This window comes from Haliotis asinina, chromosome 4 (genome assembly GCF_037392515.1).
Source record: "Haliotis asinina isolate JCU_RB_2024 chromosome 4, JCU_Hal_asi_v2, whole genome shotgun sequence".
NCBI lineage: Eukaryota > Metazoa > Mollusca > Gastropoda > Lepetellida > Haliotidae > Haliotis > Haliotis asinina.
In genome coordinates this window covers 57490462-57512531 of record NC_090283.1, presented here as the reverse complement: position 1 = coordinate 57512531, position 22070 = coordinate 57490462, and the positions used below count along the sequence as shown (strand labels likewise).

General features: G+C 42.4%; 1 protein-coding gene across 3 annotated transcripts in view; it reads right to left on the bottom strand.

Annotated features, from left to right (window-relative positions):
• Nucleotides 1–2000: 2000 nt before the first annotated feature.
• LOC137281710 (protocadherin gamma-A4-like) overlaps nucleotides 2001–22070 on the bottom strand; it is a 72569-nt gene continuing 52499 nt past the window's right edge. For 2 of the 3 annotated variants that reach the window (XM_067813129.1, XM_067813131.1), the window contains exons 17-19: nucleotides 8388–8666; nucleotides 7513–8044; nucleotides 2001–4839 (exon numbers count right to left, since the gene is read on the bottom strand). In XM_067813129.1, the coding sequence (XP_067669230.1) occupies nucleotides 4771–4839; nucleotides 7513–8044; nucleotides 8388–8666 (880 nt within the window). In that variant the 3' untranslated portion in view covers nucleotides 2001–4770. Of the gene's footprint in view, nucleotides 4840–7512; nucleotides 8060–8387; nucleotides 8667–22070 lie in introns of all 3 variants that reach the window. The other variant, XM_067813128.1, reaches the window with a different exon arrangement.

Genomic DNA, 22070 nt, shown 5'->3' with positions numbered 1-22070 from the left:
TTAGTTCTAAATGTGTTCCTTCGTTCCTTAGCCACACTGAAGCATATACCATATGTCATGCTGCTGAGGCAAGTTACAGGTCGCAGTATGCCGTATTTCACCCAGCAGTGACTGTTAAACCCACATGCACATGCAGGTTCGATCTAGGTGCTTTTTAGTAAAAATGGACTTATCTCTGAGGCAAAACCTGATTTAGTATTATTCAAATGCGACAGTTTTTATACACATATATCTATTATTACCTGTTACCTTTAAACATTATTATATTGGATTTTTTTATGAATACATAAGATCCATCAAAAGTTGGGTCACTTAAAGCACGAACTACACGTTATGTATATGGTTACATTGAAGTTGAATTTCTCCATGGGGAAACCAGCTGCAAACTTTATGCAGATGAGCTGCACGAGGATCAGGCGTTATTTGCTGTATAGTATGTGTACATGCATGAGATCAGTTGCGTGTGGGTGTAAAGTTGGTTGAGAATTCACTAATTTTCACCGAGCTTCATCACTAACCTAAATATATTTCTCAGCTTCCAGACACTTACATATTTCCACTTACATTGGATATTCACAATTTCGTGTGTTAATTTATGCAGGACATGTTGAGGATTTTATGCACGTAGGAAATTGTAACAACGGGAGCGGACTTATATACACTACCCTACACTTCGTGAATGTAAATTACATGTTTAGTATTTTCAAGCTATATCATAAATTTGTTAACTGCTACTTGGGCAATGAAAAACATGAAAGAAGCATGACCACAGCACTACTAGCATGCGCATGTGCCTTGACCTTGTGATAATAAGAATGCGCAACGCCAACGCCTAAAAAGCGAGATCGCGAGAACGCGAGAAAAGGAAATGTCGCATTCTCGTGTTCTCGCGATTCGTGTTTTTATTTGACAAGTCGAGATTGCGATATTGCGAGATAGCGAGATTTGACAGCATGTTTAAAAGTCGCATTCTCGTGTCGTCGACTTTGGACAAAAACTTGATCTGTACCAAAAATTTTGGCCAGATCTCGCGTTCTCGCGATCTCGCATTCTCGCACTTTTGACATTTTAAGCTTGTTTCCAAAGGTCGAGAATGCGAGATCGCGAGAATGTCCCTTACAGTATTTCATACTTATTGAACTCATGACAATAATCTTTTCAAAGTTACCAATTTGTGTCAACAATACATCGGTACACGTGTAAACGGTGCTTTTAAAATTCTGGAATATTTGGAAAATCTAGTTTAGAACAGTTGAACGAGGTAAGTGGCTACATTTACACGAGTGATTCCAAACTTTTGATGGGTAGTATATATGTATGTGTAAGCCTCTGATACTTCGTGTTGGAATGGCTTGTGCATTACATGTTATATATTGTATGTGCAAGGTGAGACTCAAATAAACGATCAGTCTGTCTGTCTGCACTTTCGAGTTGATACTCCCCGGGGAGTTGAGATTGAAAAGTAAGTACACTCTGATCCAATGACCGGCGTAATAATCTAGGCTTTAAACATGCCAAAGGGTTTGATTTTTCGCATTATAAGTAAGCGTCTATTGATTAGTTCATGAGCTTTTACAGACAGAGTGGAATTCCAAATCTGGATTTGAAACTTCTACAGCAGACAGTATCCTGGGAAGCCTAGAGGTGTGAAGTATGTAGGTCGACTGGGTCACCTTGCTTTCAATCAGTGTCTGCAGTCAGTACCGATAAGATGGGTAGCTTAGTGGTAAAAGCGTTCTCTCCTCACGCCGAAGGCCCGGGTTCGATTTCCCACATTGGTACTATGTGAGAAGCCCATTGCCGGTGTTTCCCTGCCGTGATATTGCTGAAATATTGATAAGAGCTGCGTAAAATCATACTCAGTCAGTACTGATAAGATGGGTAGCCTAGTAGTTAAAGCGCTCAGTCTTCACGCCGAAGGCTCGTGTTCGATTCCCCACAAAAGCGGCGTAAAATCATACTCAGTCAGTACCGATACGAACAAATTATGACGATGATGATTCGTTGTGGAAAGACTTTATTTCCCAAGAAATATCTTCTTGTGAAATCACATTTGGAGTATCGTATGTAGGATCACAATGCTTACACTCGTATAAACAACCATATAAACGTACGGCTGAAATACTAGGTCAGGTCATATGAATAGATGTTAGAAATATATACATGTTGAAAGAGTACATGAAGGACGATAGGCGGCACATATATCCCGCCGATGTTAACAGGTACGTTGTCAAATAATCATCAATAGTAGACTTCTACCAATCATTTCTTATATCAATATTTTGAAATCTTCATTATTACCTGTCTTGTTACTTTAGAATCAATTCCCTCAATCGTGAACGAATATACTGTAACATTTTCAGGAACTTTGGAAATATGTAAATACATAAATGACCAATAGTGTGTGGAACGAAAATTGGAAACTTTCCTTTTCTTGGATACGATAATTGGATAAAATACAATGTTAAGACACATCAGTCTGAGTATTAAGAGCGTCTTAATTCACCCTAACACGTGTTGACGGTCGTACTAGGATATCGCAGTATAATCATCCCATGATGGATTTTGATTAGTGTCACGCATGTAACACGTGTTTACAGTCCTACTAAGATATCTCAGAATAATCATCCCATGATGCATTTTGATTAGTGTCACGCATGTAACACGTGTTTACAGTCCTACTAAGATATCTCAGAATAATCATCCCATGATGCATTTTGATTAGTGTCACGCATGTAACACGTGTTTGCAGTCCTACTAAGATATCTCAGAATAATCATCCCATGATGCATTTTGATTAGTGTCACGCATGTAACACGTGTTTACAGTCCTACTAAGATATCGCACCATAATCATCCCATGATGCATTTTGATTAGTGTCGTGTATGTATCATACAAAATATCACCACAATCTTTGGTTAATGACATTATGTTGTCTATGTACAAAAGCGTGCACATGACGCAGGATGAATATATTACACATCTTTTGAATACAGAGCGCCATGATGCATGAATTATGCTAACGTGAACGATACACATTGGGCAAGATAGACAGGAATGCTTCATTCTGAGTAAGGCACTTTTGTTAGAGAGTATCTCGGTATACAACGTCGTACATAGAGGATGGGTTGGGGTGGGGTGGGGTGGGGTTGGGGTGGGACGTGGGGCTGAGGGTAACTCTCTGGGTCCAGTATGAAGGTCCAGTCTATGTAAGTTGTACCTCATGTACATGGATCCTTCTAGATTGGAAATAAAACTGGTGTAAGAATAAAAAAAATCAGTTGAATACGAATCTCTGGAGCCTTGCTTACTAGTCTGTACTGCTATGAATGCATGATATAATTTTCTCAGGAAAGTGCAAATTCTAGTACTTTGTCATTAAAGTGCAGATTCTAGTAATTTGACATTAAAGTACAGATTCTAGTATTTTGCCAGTAAAATACAGATTCTAGTACTTTGCCAGTTAAATACAGATTCTAGTAATTCGTAGTCTTCTCGGGTCTTCTTTTAATTGGTGCTTTATAAATGTTAGCTTTATAGCTGTCGGGTAGTCCAGTAGATATAGTGTTAGCCTCGTCACGCCTACGGTCCGGATTCGAGACAAGACATAGATATATTTCTGGTGTTCAACCCGCAATGTTGCTAGAATATTGCTACATATGGCATAAAACCATATTCAATCACTCATTCATCTGATGGCACTGGCAATCCACATGATTTCGTTTGTGATTTACATAGTCTGTTGATATGTCCGAGCTACTGCTCTGTTGAGACAACAAATGCTAACATGAAATTAATACGTGACTTTTCTAAACATTTCTACATCTTTTTTTGACATAGTGTTAGATGAGTGTGTGTTCAAGATGCACCTGGTTTACATCGATCTTGGCGTGCTGGTGCATACACTCAAATCCAAGAAATTTGGCTCTGTCGATGGCTAATGGTCCACGAAAACAAGGGAGGTAACTACTGAAAACTTTCACGAAGAGTTTCCCCAGTTGAAGAGATCGTTCATATTGCTATTCTTTCACCAATAAGAAACATTTACAATCACTCTTTTCTGTCCAAGAATGAATCAGCTGCACTGAAATTCGTCCAATCACAAACCAAACACACACACAACAAGGAAAGGGATACGAATTATATTATCGAACCGATCAACTACTCGGTAAGTGAACCAGCTCGTTGTATTCCTTGAAACGAACATATCAGCAGGTTAGATACTTGGTCAGTCAGATGTTCTGTAGATGTACTGATTTGCTCTATTCTTGTGGACGAAAGACGATTTTTCCATTGAAATTATCCCTCAGCTGTCATTCAGCTGCCCGTTACACAAATAGCGTCCACTCGTCTCGCCGAAGACCCGGGCTGTATTTCCAACATGGGTATAATGTGTGACGACCATTGCTGGAATATTGCTAAAAGCGGCGTCAAACGACACTCACTCACTCACAAATACGTCAACACTCCAGTTACGTCTTTCCGCAAATCAGTGACCGGTAAGACTTGAATATCTACATTGACCATCTTCATGTACGTATAAAGACCCTACATCCGTAGTCCACAGCATCAAAATCAGCACTTTGATGAAGGTATCATGTCATCCAGCTGCCTCGTGTCTTGTATCAATACTGTCAACTGTCTGGACATTAGCTGGTGGTTGTGCAATATCACTTGTTACCGCTGGGTCCCCACATCCATGAATTGCACGTGAACTTGTCCGTGATTGCCTCACGAAGGTCAAGGTTACACACAAAAGTACATCTTTGCTCAGAAGTATACCGTTATTTCTGGCTTCTCGTCTATCGGCGAAATCCCCGGGTCATGATCCAGGCTGTTCTGTAAGTAGAACACCAAGGAAGTATTAATAATGGTATACATACGGAACACTTATAAACTTGAACAATTGCTGACGGGCCAACGGGTCGTTTTTCAATGAGCACTAATGGGAATCGTCAGCAATCTCTCACAATCTGAGACGATTAGGGCAAAAGCAGGGATTTGAACGCGAATCGTTTGGAATTTTCAGTCGTATATTTTAATGCATGGTGATGTTTTGCTTACATTTTCTGGAACACATTAATGTTTTGTTTGTTCGTCGTTTAACGTCGCCCTCAGCAGTATCCCAACTATATGCTAGTTGTAAATAATCCAGTCTGAACCAAACAATTCAGTGATCAACAACATCGGCATCGATCACGTAACTGGGATATATGACATATACAGTGTTCCCAGAAATTATTGAGAAAATCTTTGTTTTTTTTCTAATGATGCTAAGATTGGAAAAAGGGCTTTCACTATGCACTAAGCATACTAAATAAGGGAGACAACTCTTGAAGGCTTCGAAGGCAGCTCATTACGTCAAGAGTCATCTCCCTTGTCTGAGCAGACGGCTTCCTGTGTTGACATGGCGGAATTTACAGCAAGAGAGAAAAGAAAGCTCATTCTAGATGATTTTGAAAGGGGTGAGGCTGATGCTAAAGTGTTAGCTTGTAGACATGGTATTCCTCTGTCTACAGTATACAGAACTTTGAAGAATATTCAAACAGGAACCGGGATAGAGCACAAAGCAGGGGCAGGTCGGCCTAAGAAATTCAGTGTTGTGGATCGCCGAAGACTTGGGCAGATTGTGAGTAGGGGCAAATTGAAAAGTGTTGAGAACATCAGAAATGAAATGATTAGCAGAGGAAGTCCTCAGGTATGCAATGAAACAGTTAGGCAGGAATTACAGAGACTTAATTTGGTGAAAAAAACGTGGAATTCCCTCGCCGTTGATGAAAGATGCACAAAAGGAAAAACGTTTAAACTAGTGTCGGGCTCATGAAAGTCAAGATTGGGATAATGTTTTCTTTTCGGATGAAAGTTCTGTTTGGCTTTTCCCTAATTGTGTGAAAATTTGGACCAAAGATACTGTCAAACCTATCTACCAGCGACCAAAACATAGCCCGAAGTTTCACATGTGGGATGGCATATCGGCTCGCGGAGTGACGCCATTGTGTGTTTTCACGGGAAACTTGACAAAAGAAAGATACGTTGACATTCTAAATGGTCACCTTCTTCCGACAGCACAAACATTGTATGAAGATGATTGGATTTTCCAGCATGATAATGACCCAAAACACACTGCGCGCTACACAAAACAGTGGTTGTCGGGCGAAAATGTTCAAGTTTTAGACTGGCCCAGTTACAGTCCAGACCTAAACCCAACTGAGAATGTGTGGGGAAGGAATGCAGGAATGAAGGACAGAATAAACCAAAAGGGACTGAGAAATATTGAAGATATGAAGGCCGAGGTGGTCCAATATTGGGATACCCTGTCACACGATTACCTACAAACTTTGATGGGTAGTGTGCCTAGGCGTATTCAGGCATGCATTGCTGAGCGAGGAGGTCTAACAAAGTACTAAAACAAGACTGAGACTGTAAAAGGATGATGTTTTAACATGTTTATGTTAGTAAAACGCCAGAAGTTAATAAACGTAATGAGTTACATGACGCAACATGATTCTCAATAATTTCTGGGAATACTATACATGATAGTGTTAATGTTTGTTTATGTTTAATTTGTTAGTGGCTTCCTTATTATGTTAAGAACATATTCTCATAAATTTTTTATTGGAAGTGAATTAATTTTTTTGTCTTAGTCAATGAGAAACTATTTGCATCTTTTGTAACTGTATGATTTTAGTGTACACTTCTGTGTGTTCTGTTAATTATGGTTTTTTCTTACTGAAAAAAGATTCTCTTGAAGACCTGAGTAGAATTGTCGTAAGAGGCAACTAACAGGATTGCTTGGTTGACATGTCATATTTCAGTTGTGTAGATGGATGCTCTTGCTGTTGATCACTGGTCCAGACTCAATTATGTACAGACTGCCGCCATATAGCTTGAATATTGCTGAGTGTGTCATAAAACTAAACTCACTCTTATGCATAGCTGTTCATCTGATGATGCGGAGTCACAGGTCACCTAAATTTCCAAAGTGGCCATATCAACTTGCAATGCAATGACGCAACATGATTCTCAATAATTTCTGGGAATACTATATGTGCCAGTAAAATCATTAATTAATTAATTAATGGTTACAAAAGCAATACGTCATCATCCATCCAGTTAATCTCCATTGTCAACTATGTAAGGAACAAATTAATGTTTGACAAAAAAACCCAAAATACAGTGGAACCATCATTCACACACGCCTACCTAACACAACCACAATATTAAGTTGCTAGCCCCTCCTGTAACTACGAGACCCGTTACGGGGTAGAATAGGGGTAGACTAACGGGATCGGGTGGTGAGTCTCACTGACTTGGTCGACACATATCATCGGTTCTCAATTGCGTAGATCGATGCTCATGTTGTTGATCACTGGATTGTCTGGTCCAGACTCGATTATTCACAGACCGCCGCCATATAGCTGGAATGTTGCTGAGTGCGGCGTAAAACTAAACTCACTCACTGCAACTACAGATCATATCAAATGATCATCAAGCACTTCAACCATCACTTACCAGGGATTTATTTGACGGCATCTCGCCATTCCCCGCCCAGGACAACTTTTTATTAGGAACAGACTTTGTCCCGATGCCATTCATGTTTTTCATAAGTCCCTTCTTACTGCTCGTGCTGTCACTGTGGAGACTGTCATTAGAATCTTTGAACGTGCTGAGGGAGCTATTGTGATACGAGTGATCGTTGATAGGTAACCCATCCTCATCTTCCATATTAGGAAATACTGGTCCGTTGGAAGTAAATTTGCCCACATTTCTGTAGGGAATTACAGCAGTCTCAATCTGAATCTCGTCAACGTCTCGGTCATTCTCGGACTCGTCGCTATGCATGTAACCATAGTTACTGTTGCCATCTAGCGTAAAGGGGTTCTCTGCTAACGTCGTGCCTCCGTCTGTGGACTCCTCGTTGGCGAAGTCGATGGCTACCCGGGACGGAGCTCTGGAGCCAGGATGCTTCTTGAACATGATGCCACGTGGGTCGAGGGAGCTGCGGTTTTTGGCCTTGTCCAGCTGTTCCGTACTCTGTAGTCTTCTGAACAGAGAAAGGCTGGAATATTAGTGGCGATATGTAGGACAGTCTACAGCTGAACAGAGAAAGGCTGGACTATTAGTGGCGATATGTAGGAAAGTGTGCAGCTGAACAGAATGACACATTGGCTAGCCTAACATGGTATGTTAATTTAAGTGTATCATAAGTCAGTCGCTTCACTTTATTTTGAGAATAAAACGACAGATAACTAAGGTAATATGACAGATCGACTCTGGTATACAGATTCTTAACTTAAGCAAAATATATACGGTTTGCCATTATTTTCGGACCCTCAGTTGTATATTGTCGGAGTATGAAACGACGGACATTGCTTCTGAAAACGTACCGTCTAACAATGTAGACTGTGAGGATGATGACGACGATGAGGAGAATGGCGGCGACGACGCCGAGGCAAATGGAGACGACGTCGCTCCCGCCTTCCCGCATCGTCACGTTCCCAATGGTTGGACTCTGAGGAGGGAACTTGACCTTCACTACCGCTGAGGACTGACGGGACGGAACGCCATTGTCTGTTACTATGACAACCACGTCGTATTCGTTTTCCGTTAGGTTGTCTTTATCGGCGGATATTCGTAGCTCTCCTTTTGAGTTGATGGCAAACAGACTGGAAATATACATAAAATAAGTTATTTAGGTATAGCTGCAAGTATACAATAATGGACGTGGGAGATGCATCATGGCTGCTACTGGCGTTGAAACTCACCTAGGTAGTACGTGTATCTAGTATTTTGGATAAACCATTAAGTATGAATTACCAGACTAACGCTCAGTCTCTTAATACAGTTTTGAAAAATCACATTTAATTCAAACTGAAGTGGGGACACAGTTCGCTGGGATATTCAGTTCCCGTGAAAATCTAAACTTGATTCATTTGAATCCAAGATTTAGATTTCCGAAGCTCTCTATCGCTAAGACAGTCGTAAATTAATGTTAATGCATGGCACTTACGACTATCTTAGTGCGGAGATAGCTTCGAAAGTCTAGGCCCAGGATTTGAACCAACGATCTGCTGATCCTGAAACAGGCAAGGGTCGTAACCATGCCTGGATTAAGAGACTTTTTCCCTATGAAATGACAATATGAAGAGTGGCTTTTGAGACCGATCATAATATTTATCTGCCTGGAATCTGATTTAAGGACAATATTTTTTTCAGTCACTGTCAACAACAACACAACACAACACAAACAACAACAACAACAACAATAGCAACAACAACAACATCAGTCCTACGAAAAATGTTTATGATTCCTGAGGGTTTTAATCCAGTATTCAGTGAGTGAGTGAGTTTAGTTTTACGCCGCACTCAGCAATATTCCAGCTATATGGCGGCGGTCTGTAAATAATCGAGTCTGGACCAGACAATCCAGTGATCAACAACATGAGCATCGATCTGCGCAATTGGGAACCGATGACATGTGTCAACCAAGTCAGCGAGCCTGACCACCCGATCCCGTTAGTCGCCTCTTACGACAAGCATAGTCGCCTTTTGTGGCAAGCATGGGTTGCTGAAGGCCTATTCTACCCCGGGACCTTCACGGGTCTATCCAGTATTCAGTATACTCACGACTTTTTGTTTTAGTGTATTATTTGCACTCCTCAAATAAAAACCCCAGTAAAAGAGAAATATTATCAGAAAATTAATTAATATGAATCTGACGAGAGCCTAATCCACACCTACGCATGGCAAAAGCGCTGACATATCCAGGTCAGGGAGTTAGTATTCTCAGGTCCGTTTGAAATTTGTTCCAGTTATGCACGGCTTTTCTGCTTTATGTGGGAGGGAAACCCGAAGTAATGCGTACAGTTTATCACTTCGGTGAAACCAACGAGCGTATGTATGTGGTGCTAGAGGACATTCGGGGTGAAGTGAGACTCGAGGTTCCATTACTATAAATCAGAATCACTTTCTCCCTGATCGTGTAACTGAAAAGACACACGTGACAGCTGTGATTGGATGAAACAGTGTAAGATGTTTATGTTTTTAAAATCACATCCTCCCAGCAATTAAGACTGACCACAATTTTAAGCATTCAGTGCTGTCATTTTTATCACCTTGACTTATGTGTATACAGATATTTTCAAGTAGGTGACATTTGGTGCAGAAGTGGATCTGAAGGGATAAGTTGGCCAGAATTTGTGTTTTATTGTAGTTTTAAGGCTAGATTGTAACTATGTAAACGGACCAGCTGTTAATAGCCTGGATATTTTTTACTAAAATATAACGTTACTATAGAAATCTATGAGAAAACATTCGGTGGTGTGTAACCTCGAGCCCGAAAGATCCTGGGGTGATCAAGGGAAGCAATTCTGCAGAGCGAATTCCGGCTACCGTGACCGGTCCACCGTGTCCCTAATCTGATGGCGAGGCGCAGTACCTGCTCATTACAAGGATATCACATTGAAGAGGGCTGTAGTAAACCCGCCTAGTCATGCCTGTGAGCTATGGATGTTCTCATTTCGACTGACATGGACCGTGATGCTTTGACGTGAAACGCGAACCGTGACATGACGCAGCAGTTCTCACGTCTGCACGTATCTGTAATTACACGTTACAGGCGCTCCTGTCCATTCGAGATACCCGACTCAAACCCCAAGGGTGGGAGCAGCAGTGTTTGTACTTTTCATCCTCATTATAATAATAATGATGACATACTTAGGTCTAGCCTCCAAATACCTCGGGCATGCTAAGCGCTAACATTATGAACTAGATGATGACTGTCCAGTCTTTAGGATCTGCCCACCCTTGTCAGGCGATAAAAGATTACGAGTCAGCTCCGGGAGAAGTACGCAATTACAGCTGTTAGAACTAGAAAGCTAGTTCGAAGCAATCCACCCGACCGGGTATCCGTTTTCACTACTTGGGTAACAGAGACATATTTCGAACAAGCTCACTTGCCCAAACTGACACCATATGTTCCATGTTGAGATCACAAAGCCTAGACTCTCCTCGATTCCGGAACAGATCAAATCCCCAAACACTGCATTGTGTGTTAACGTGTTAGCCTCATCCAGCAATAGTAGAACAATTTGACATAGCCATGTAAATACTTGTGCCTTGACTAACGAAACCAGTGATTGATATTATGATGAACACTGTCAGAATGGGATCAACATAGTTCCTGAGACAGTTCTTCTGTTCTATAGCGACAAACATGGGCCTTGACGACCTATTCTAACAAGAAATATTTACGGGAGCATCAGCCGCTATTCCTAAATATAGAAGAAAATTAATTGAGAGGATTCGATAATAATAAGGAATCTCTACATAGAGCAGAGTCATTGGTTTTCTCCAAGTTGTCAGACTTCCCTCTTGTCAGATGTTACATCTGAGTCTATGCTTCCAGGATGAAGGGAATGGGTAGCGACTAGTCAACTGGATACTTTGCTCATGCTATCAACCGTTGGTTTGACTTTGCAGACACGGATATCTAGACATCGCCGCGATATAACGGGAACATCGCCCGCAAATGTAAAACAACGTTCACTCACCCTAGTTGCTGTCATCATTCAGCGTGACCACCAGTATCACCACATAGTCTTTCCTGCTTAAATGATAACTAAATCCCTACCATAACTGGACCTGTCACATTCCGGTTTAGAATTGGTCTTTAGTAATCAATGCTAGGCGACTAAAGAGATCGGGTGGTCAGACTTGGTTAAGACTTTGTCACTATCCCATTTGTGCAGATCGATGCTAATGCTGTTGATCACTGGGTTGTCTGGTCCAGACTCTGTTATTTACAGACCGTCGCCATATAGTTGTCATATTGCCGAGTGCGGCGTAAACTAAATTCACCTTGGTCATGGTACGAACGTGCATCACGTGCATAAAATGTAAACCAATCAGGCAACATGCCTCTCCAGTGACGATCGCGCATTGGACGAAATGGTGTAGATGTGCTTCAAGTGCCATGATACTGGTTTACCGCTAGGAATAGCCTCCGCGGTCTTTACAGTCACTGGACATCTCACACTCTTTACAGTCACTGGACATCTCATACTCTTTACAGTCACTGGACATCTCACACTCTTTACAGTGACTGGACATCTCACACTCTTTACAGTCACTGGACATCTCATACTCTTTACAGTGACTGGACATCTCACACTCTTTACAGTGACTGGACATCTCACACTCTTTACAGTGACTGGACATCTCACACTCTTTACAGTGACTGGACATCTCACACTCTTTACAGTGACTGGACATCTCATACTCTTTACAGTCACTGGACATCTCATACTCTTTACAGTCACTGGACATCTCATACTCTTTACAGTCACTGGACATCTCACACTCTTTACAGTCACTGGACATCTCATACTCTTTACAGTCACTGGACATCTCACACTCTTTACAGTCACTGGACATCTCACACTCTTTACAGTCACTGGACATCTCACACTCTTTACAGTGACTGGACATCTCATACTCTTTACAGTCACTGGACATCTCACACTCTTTACAGTGACTGGACATCTCACACTCTTTACAGTCACTGGACATCTCACACTCTTTACAGTCACTGGACATCTCACACTCTTTACAGTCACTGGACATCTCACACTCTCTACAGTCACTGGACATCTCATACTCTTTACAGTGACTGGACATCTCACACTCTTTACAGTGACTGGACATCTCACACTCTTTACAGTGACTGGACATCTCATACTCTTTACAGTCACTGGACATCTCATACTCTTTACAGTGACTGGACATCTCACACTCTTTACAGTCACTGGACATCTCACACTCTTTACAGTCACTGGACATCTCACACTCTTTACAGTCACTGGACATCTCACACTCTTTACAGTCACTGGACATCTCACACTCTTTACAGTCACTGGACATCTCATACTATTTACAGTCACTGGACATCTCATACTCTTTACAGTGACTGGACATCTCACACTCTTTACAGTGACTGGACATCTCACACTCTTTACAGTCACTGGACATCTCACACTCTTTACAGTCACTGGACATCTCACACTCTTTACAGTCACTGGACATCTCACACTCTTTACAGTCACTGGACATCTCACACTCTTTACAGTCACTGGACATCTCATACTCTTTACAGTGACTGGACATCTCACACTCTTTACAGTGACTGGACATCTCACACTCTTTACAGTCACTGGACATCTCATACTCTTTACAGTGACTGGACATCTCACACTCTTTACAGTGACTGGACATCTCACACTCTTTACAGTGACTGGACATCTCACACTCTTTACAGTCACTGGACATCTCACACTCTTTACAGTGACTGGACATCTCACACTCTTTACAGTCACTGGACATCTCACACTCTTTACAGTGACTGGACATCTCATACTCTTCACAGTCACTGGACATCTCACACTCTTTACAGTGACTGGACATCTCACACTCTTTACAGTCACTGGACATCTCATACTCTTTACAGTCACTGGACATCTCACACTCTTTACAGTCACTGGACATCTCACACTCTTTACAGTCACTGGACATCTCATACTCTCTACAGTCACTGGACATCTCACACTCTTTACAGTGACTGGACATCTCACACTCTTTACAGTCACTAGACATCTCACACTCTTTACAGTGACTGGACATCTCACACTCTTTACAGTCACTGGACATCTCACACTCTTTACAGTCACTGGACATCTCACACTCTTTACAGTCACTGGACATCTCACACTCTTTACAGTGACTGGACATCTCACACTCTTTACAGTGACTGGACATCTCACACTCTTTACAGTGACTGGACATCTCACACTCTTTACAGTGACTGGACATCTCACACTCTTTACAGTGACTGGACATCTCACACTCTTTACAGTGACTGGACATCTCACACTCTTTACAGTGACTGGACATCTCACACTCATTACAGTCACTGGACATCTCACACTCTTTACAGTGACTGGACATCTCACACTCTTTACAGTCACTGGACATCTCACACTCTTTACAGTGACTGGACATCTCACACTCTTTACAGTCACTGGACATCTCACACTCTTTACAGTCACTGGTCATCTCACACTCTTTACAGTCACTGGACATCTCACACTCTTTACAGTCACTGGACATCTCACACTCTTTACAGTGACTGGACATCTCACACTCTTTACAGTCACTGGACATCTCACACTCTTTACAGTCACTGGACATCTCACACTCTTTACAGTCACTGGACATCTCACACTCTTTACAGTGACTGGACATCTCACACTCTTTACAGTGACTGGACATCTCACACTCTTTACAGTCACTGGACATCTCACACTCTTTACAGTGACTGGACATCTCACACTCTTTACAGTGACTGGACATCTCACACTCTTTACAGTGACTGGACATCTCACACTCTTTACAGTCACTGGACATCTCACACTCTTTACAGTCACTGGACATCTCACTCTCTTTACAGTGACTGGACATCTCCTACTCTTTACAGTGACTGGACATCTCACACTCTTTACAGTGACTGGACATCTCACACTCTTTACAGTGACTGGACATCTCACACTCTTTACAGTGACTGGACATCTCATACTCTTTACAGTGACTGGACATCTCACACTCTTTACAGTCACTGGACATCTCCTACTCTTTACAGTCACTGGACATCTCACACTCTTTACAGTGACTGGACATCTCACACTCTTTACAGTCACTGGACATCTCATACTCTTTACAGTGACTGGACATCTCACACTCTTTACAGTGACTGGACATCTCACACTCTTTACAGTGACTGGACATCTCACACTCTTTACAGTGACTGGACATCTCACACTCTTTACAGTGACTGGACATCTCATACTCTTTACAGTCACTGGACATCTCATACTCTTTACAGTGACTGGACATCTCATACTCTTTACAGTCACTGGACATCTCACACTCTTTACAGTCACTGGACATCTCATACTCTTTACAGTCACTGGACATCTCACACTCTTTACAGTCACTGGACATCTCACACTCTTTACAGTCACTGGACATCTCACACTCTTTACAGTCACTGGACATCTCACACTCTTTACAGTCACTGGACATCTCATACTCTTTACAGTCACTGGACATCTCACACTCTTTACAGTGACTGGACATCTCATACTCTTTACAGTCACTGGACATCTCACACTCTTTACAGTCACTGGACATCTCACACTCTTTACAGTCACTGGACATCTCACACTCTTTACAGTCACTGGACATCTCATACTCTTTACAGTGACTGGACATCTCACACTCTTTACAGTCACTGGACATCTCACACTCTTTACAGTGACTGGACATCTCACACTCTTTACAGTGACTGGACATCTCATACTCTTTACAGTGACTGGACATCTCATACTCTTTACAGTGACTGGACATCTCATACTCTTTACAGTCACTGGACATCTCACACTCTTTACAGTCACTGGACATCTCACACTCTTTACAGTCACTGGACATCTCACTCTCTTTACAGTGACTGGACATCTCACACTCTTTACAGTCACTGGACATCTCATACTATTTACAGTCACTGGACATCTCATACTCTTTACAGTGACTGGACATCTCACACTCTTTACAGTGACTGGACATCTCACACTCTTTACAGTCACTGGACATCTCACACTCTTTACAGTGACTGGACATCTCACACTCTTTACAGTCACTGGACATCTCACACTCTTTACAGTCACTGGACATCTCACACTCTTTACAGTCACTGGACATCTCATACTCTTTACAGTGACTGGACATCTCACACTCTTTACAGTGACTGGACATCTCACACTCTTTACAGTGACTGGACATCTCATACTCTTTACAGTGACTGGACATCTCACACTCTTTACAGTCACTGGACATCTCACACTCTTTACAGTGACTGGACATCTCACACTCTTTACAGTCACTGGACATCTCACACTCTTTACAGTGACTGGACATCTCACACTCTTTACAGTCACTGGACATCTCACACTCTTTACAGTGACTGGACATCTCATACTCTTTACAGTCACTGGACATCTCACACTCTTTACAGTGACTGGACATCTCACACTCTTTACAGTCACTGGACATCTCATACTCTTTACAGTCACTGGACATCTCACACTCTTTACAGTCACTGGACATCTCACACTCTTTACAGTCACTGGACATCTCATACTCTTTACAGTGACTGGACATCTCACACTCTTTACAGTGACTGGACATCTCACACTCTTTACAGTCACTGGACATCTCACACTCTTTACAGTCACTGGACATCTCACACTCTTTACAGTCACTGGACATCTCACACTCTTTACAGTGACTGGACATCTCACACTCTTTACAGTCACTGGACATCTCACACTCTTTACAGTGACTGGACATCTCACACTCTTTACAGTCACTGGACATCTCACACTCTTTACAGTCACTGGACATCTCACACTCTTTACAGTGACTGGACATCTCACACTCTTTACAGTCACTGGACATCTCACACTCTTTACAGTCACTGGACATCTCACACTCTTTACAGTCACTGGACATCTCACACTCTTTACAGTGACTGGACATCTCACACTCTTTACAGTGACTGGACATCTCACACTCTTTACAGTCACTGGACATCTCACACTCTTTACAGTCACTGGACATCTCACACTCTTTACAGTGACTGGACATCTCACACTCTTTACAGTGACTGGACATCTCACACTCTTTACAGTCACTGGACATCTCACACTCTTTACAGTCACTGGACATCTCACACTCTTTACAGTCACTGGACATCTCACACTCTTTACAGTGACTGGACATCTCACACTCTTTACAGTGACTGGACATCTCACACTCTTTACAGTGACTGGACATCTCACACTCTTTACAGTGACTGGACATCTCACACTCTTTACAGTCACTGGACATCTCACACTCTTTACAGTCACTGGACATCTCACTCTCTTTACAGTGACTGGACATCTCACACTCTTTACAGTCACTGGACATCTCCTACTCTTTACAGTGACTGGACATCTCACACTCTTTACAGTGACTGGACATCTCACACTCTTTACAGTCACTGGACATCTCACACTCTTTACAGTGACTGGACATCTCACTCTCTTTACAGTGACTGGACATCTCACACTCTTTACAGTGACTGGACATCTCCTACTCTTTACAGTGACTGGACATCTCACACTCTTTACAGTGACTGGACATCTCACACTCTTTACAGTGACTGGACATCTCACACTCTTTACAGTGACTGGACATCTCATACTCTTTACAGTGACTGGACATCTCACACTCTTTACAGTCACTGGACATCTCCTACTCTTTACAGTCACTGGACATCTCACACTCTTTACAGTGACTGGACATCTCACACTCTTTACAGTCACTGGACATCTCATACTCTTTACAGTGACTGGACATCTCACACTCTTTACAGTGACTGGACATCTCACACTCTTTACAGTGACTGGACATCTCACACTCTTTACAGTCACTGGACATCTCACACTCTTTACAGTGACTGGACATCTCATACTCTTTACAGTCACTGGACATCTCATACTCTTTACAGTGACTGGACATCTCATACTCTTTACAGTCACTGGACATCTCACACTCTTTACAGTCACTGGACATCTCATACTCTTTACAGTCACTGGACATCTCACACTCTTTACAGTCACTGGACATCTCACACTCTTTACAGTCACTGGACATCTCACACTCTTTACAGTCACTGGACATCTCACACTCTTTACAGTCACTGGACATCTCATACTCTTTACAGTCACTGGACATCTCACACTCTTTACAGTGACTGGACATCTCATACTCTTTACAGTCACTGGACATCTCACACTCTTTACAGTCACTGGACATCTCACACTCTTTACAGTCACTGGACATCTCACACTCTTTACAGTCACTGGACATCTCATACTCTTTACAGTGACTGGACATCTCACACTCTTTACAGTCACTGGACATCTCACACTCTTTACAGTGACTGGACATCTCACACTCTTTACAGTGACTGGACATCTCATACTCTTTACAGTGACTGGACATCTCATACTCTTTACAGTGACTGGACATCTCATACTCTTTACAGTCACTGGACATCTCACACTCTTTACAGTCACTGGACATCTCACACTCTTTACAGTCACTGGACATCTCACTCTCTTTACAGTGACTGGACATCTCACACTCTTTACAGTCACTGGACATCTCATACTATTTACAGTCACTGGACATCTCACACTCTTTACAGTGACTGGACATCTCACACTCTTTACAGTGACTGGACATCTCACACTCTTTACAGTCACTGGACATCTCACACTCTTTACAGTGACTGGACATCTCACACTCTTTACAGTCACTGGACATCTCACACTCTTTACAGTCACTGGACATCTCACACTCTTTACAGTCACTGGACATCTCATACTCTTTACAGTGACTGGACATCTCACACTCTTTACAGTGACTGGACATCTCACACTCTTTACAGTCACTGGACATCTCATACTCTTTACAGTGACTGGACATCTCACACTCTTTACAGTCACTGGACATCTCACACTCTTTACAGTGACTGGACATCTCACACTCTTTACAGTCACTGGACATCTCACACTCTTTACAGTGACTGGACATCTCACACTCTTTACAGTCACTGGACATCTCACACTCTTTACAGTGACTGGACATCTCATACTCTTTACAGTCACTGGACATCTCACACTCTTTACAGTGACTGGACATCTCACACTCTTTACAGTCACTGGACATCTCATACTCTTTACAGTCACTGGACATCTCACACTCTTTACAGTCACTGGACATCTCACACTCTTTACAGTCACTGGACATCTCATACTCTTTACAGTGACTGGACATCTCACACTCTTTACAGTGACTGGACATCTCACACTCTTTACAGTGACTGGACATCTCACACTCTTTACAGTCACTGGACATCTCACACTCTTTACAGTCACTGGACATCTCACACTCTTTACAGTGACTGGACATCTCACACTCTTTACAGTCACTGGACATCTCACACTCTTTACAGTGACTGGACATCTCACACTCTTTACAGTCACTGGACATCTCACACTCTTTACAGTCACTGGACATCTCACACTCTTTACAGTGACTGGACATCTCACACTCTTTACAGTGACTGGACATCTCACACTCTTTACAGTCACTGGACATCTCACACTCTTTACAGTCACTGGACATCTCACACTCTTTACAGTGACTGGACATCTCACACTCTTTACAGTGACTGGACATCTCACACTCTTTACAGTCACTGGACATCTCACACTCTTTACAGTCACTGGACATCTCACACTCTTTACAGTGACTGGACATCTCACACTCTTTACAGTGACTGGACATCTCACACTCTTTACAGTCACTGGACATCTCACACTCTTTACAGTCACTGGACATCTCACACTCTTTACAGTCACTGGACATCTCAGACTCTTTACAGTGACTGGACATCTCACACTCTTTACAGTGACTGGACATCTCACACTCTTTACAGTGACTGGACATCTCACACTCTTTACAGTGACTGGACATCTCACACTCTTTACAGTCACTGGACATCTCACACTCTTTACAGTCACTGGACATCTCACTCTCTTTACAGTGACTGGACATCTCACACTCTTTACAGTCACTGGACATCTCCTACTCTTTACAGTGACTGGACATCTCACACTCTTTACAGTGACTGGACATCTCACACTCTTTACAGTGACTGGACATCTCACACTCTTTACAGTGACTGGACATCTCATACTCTTTACAGTGACTGGACATCTCACACTCTTTACAGTCACTGGACATCTCATACTCTTTACAGTCACTGGACATCTCACACTCTTTACAGTGACTGGACATCTCACACTCTTTACAGTCACTGGACATCTCACACTCTTTACAGTGACTGGACATCTCACACTCTTTACAGTCACTGGACATCTCACACTCTTTACAGTCACTGGACATCTCACTCTCTTTACAGTGACTGGACATCTCACACTCTTTACAGTCACTGGACATCTCACACTCTTTACAGTCACTGGACATCTCACACTCTTTACAGTGACTGGACATCTCACACTCTTTACAGTGACTGGACATCTCACACTCTTTACAGTCACTGGACATCTCACACTCTTTACAGTCACTGGACATCTCATACTCTTTACAGTCACTGGACATCTCACACTCTTTACAGTGACTGGACATCTCACACTCTTTACAGTGACTGGACATCTCACACTCTTTACAGTCACTGGACATCTCACACTCTTTACAGTGACTGGACATCTCACACTCTTTACAGTCACTGGACATCTCACACTCTTTACAGTGACTGGACATCTCACACTCTTTACAGTGACTGGACATCTCACACTCTTTACAGTGACTGGACATCTCACACTCTTTACAGTCACTGGACATCTCACACTCTTTACAGTGACTGGACATCTCACACTCTTTACAGTCACTGGACATCTCACACTCTTTACAGTCACTGGACATCTCACACTCTTTACAGTGACTGGACATCTCACACTCTTTACAGTGACTGGACATCTCACACTCTTTACAGTCACTGGACATCTCACACTCTTTACAGTCACTGGACATCTCACACTCTTTACAGTCACTGGACATCTCACACTCTTTACAGTCACTGGACATCTCACATGGTACCGCGGTATGTGGTGACACCGATGTTTCTCTCCGACCAATTTTGACAGACCAAGCGTACACGATAATTCAGTTGTCAACATTCCTGAGACGGGTGACAAAGGTGCGATCGCCCGCCTCTCTGACGGTAATCACCGGTTGTGTCCTTGCAGTCTTAAGTCAGGCTGGAGTCCACATGGCAGCGTCGAGTCATCTTCCCCACCATCACACATACACACCCACAAACCGAGGCTAGCGTATTGTTATTGTAATTATGTGTTCTGTAGAGCTTTGGCATGCTACATTTACATAGGACTGATAGAAAAATACATATAAATTACTGCCTTTGTTTACCTATTCTTTATGAGCACATCTGCAGGGAAGATGTTTTGCGTTGTTTTGAAATATAAAACGTGAATGTCAGAGAAACAGTCAGCTTCAACTATTCGTCTGAAAAGACTCCTTTGGTCATGAAAGGCGACACAGCGGCGAAATCCCATGAATGGATCACCTAAACAACAGCCACGACACTAGGCGCCCTGCGGAAATGACAGGCATGCCCTGCACCCCCGGGCAGAACCCGCCGCCCACACGACCTACATTACAAAAAGTACCTGCTCGCGTCGTTTGACGCTACTTGGCACTACTCAAGAATACAGGATATGATAGACGAATATAAGTTTCCGATGACTGCGCGGTACCTCCATGTAGCGTTTCAAGTATATTTAGTGGTGAATGGGAATTATATTGTGGTCTGAAAAGAGTTGATATTGATGCTGTGATACTGGATGCTGATAATGAATAAAGTACTTGCTGAATCGGCAGATTTTTGTCGGAGAGAAATGTTTTGAGGATTAACAGTGCTGAGAACGTTGGCTCATTTGACATTTCAGAGAATCCTCGTTAGTCGGGTTCAAGATAGGTAAGTAATTATTACTTTCCGATTCTGTGCTTGTCGTAAGAGACGACTGACGGAACAAGTTCCCTGACTTTGTTGATGCATCATGATTTCAATCATTAGATTATCTGGTCCACACCTGATCGCCTACAGCTGAGTGAAGCATCCATCAACGTGTTGCCACGTCTCCTGTAGGGATACGTTTTCAGTGTACATTCAAACCACAGTCTCCTGACTGTTCCACTGTGTATATTTCTCTGCAGAAACTACTCTTCAGAAATCTAAATTATCATGAACACTAATCATGCTAACACAGAAAAGCAAATGTAAAAAGTAAAAAGAGAAAGGAATA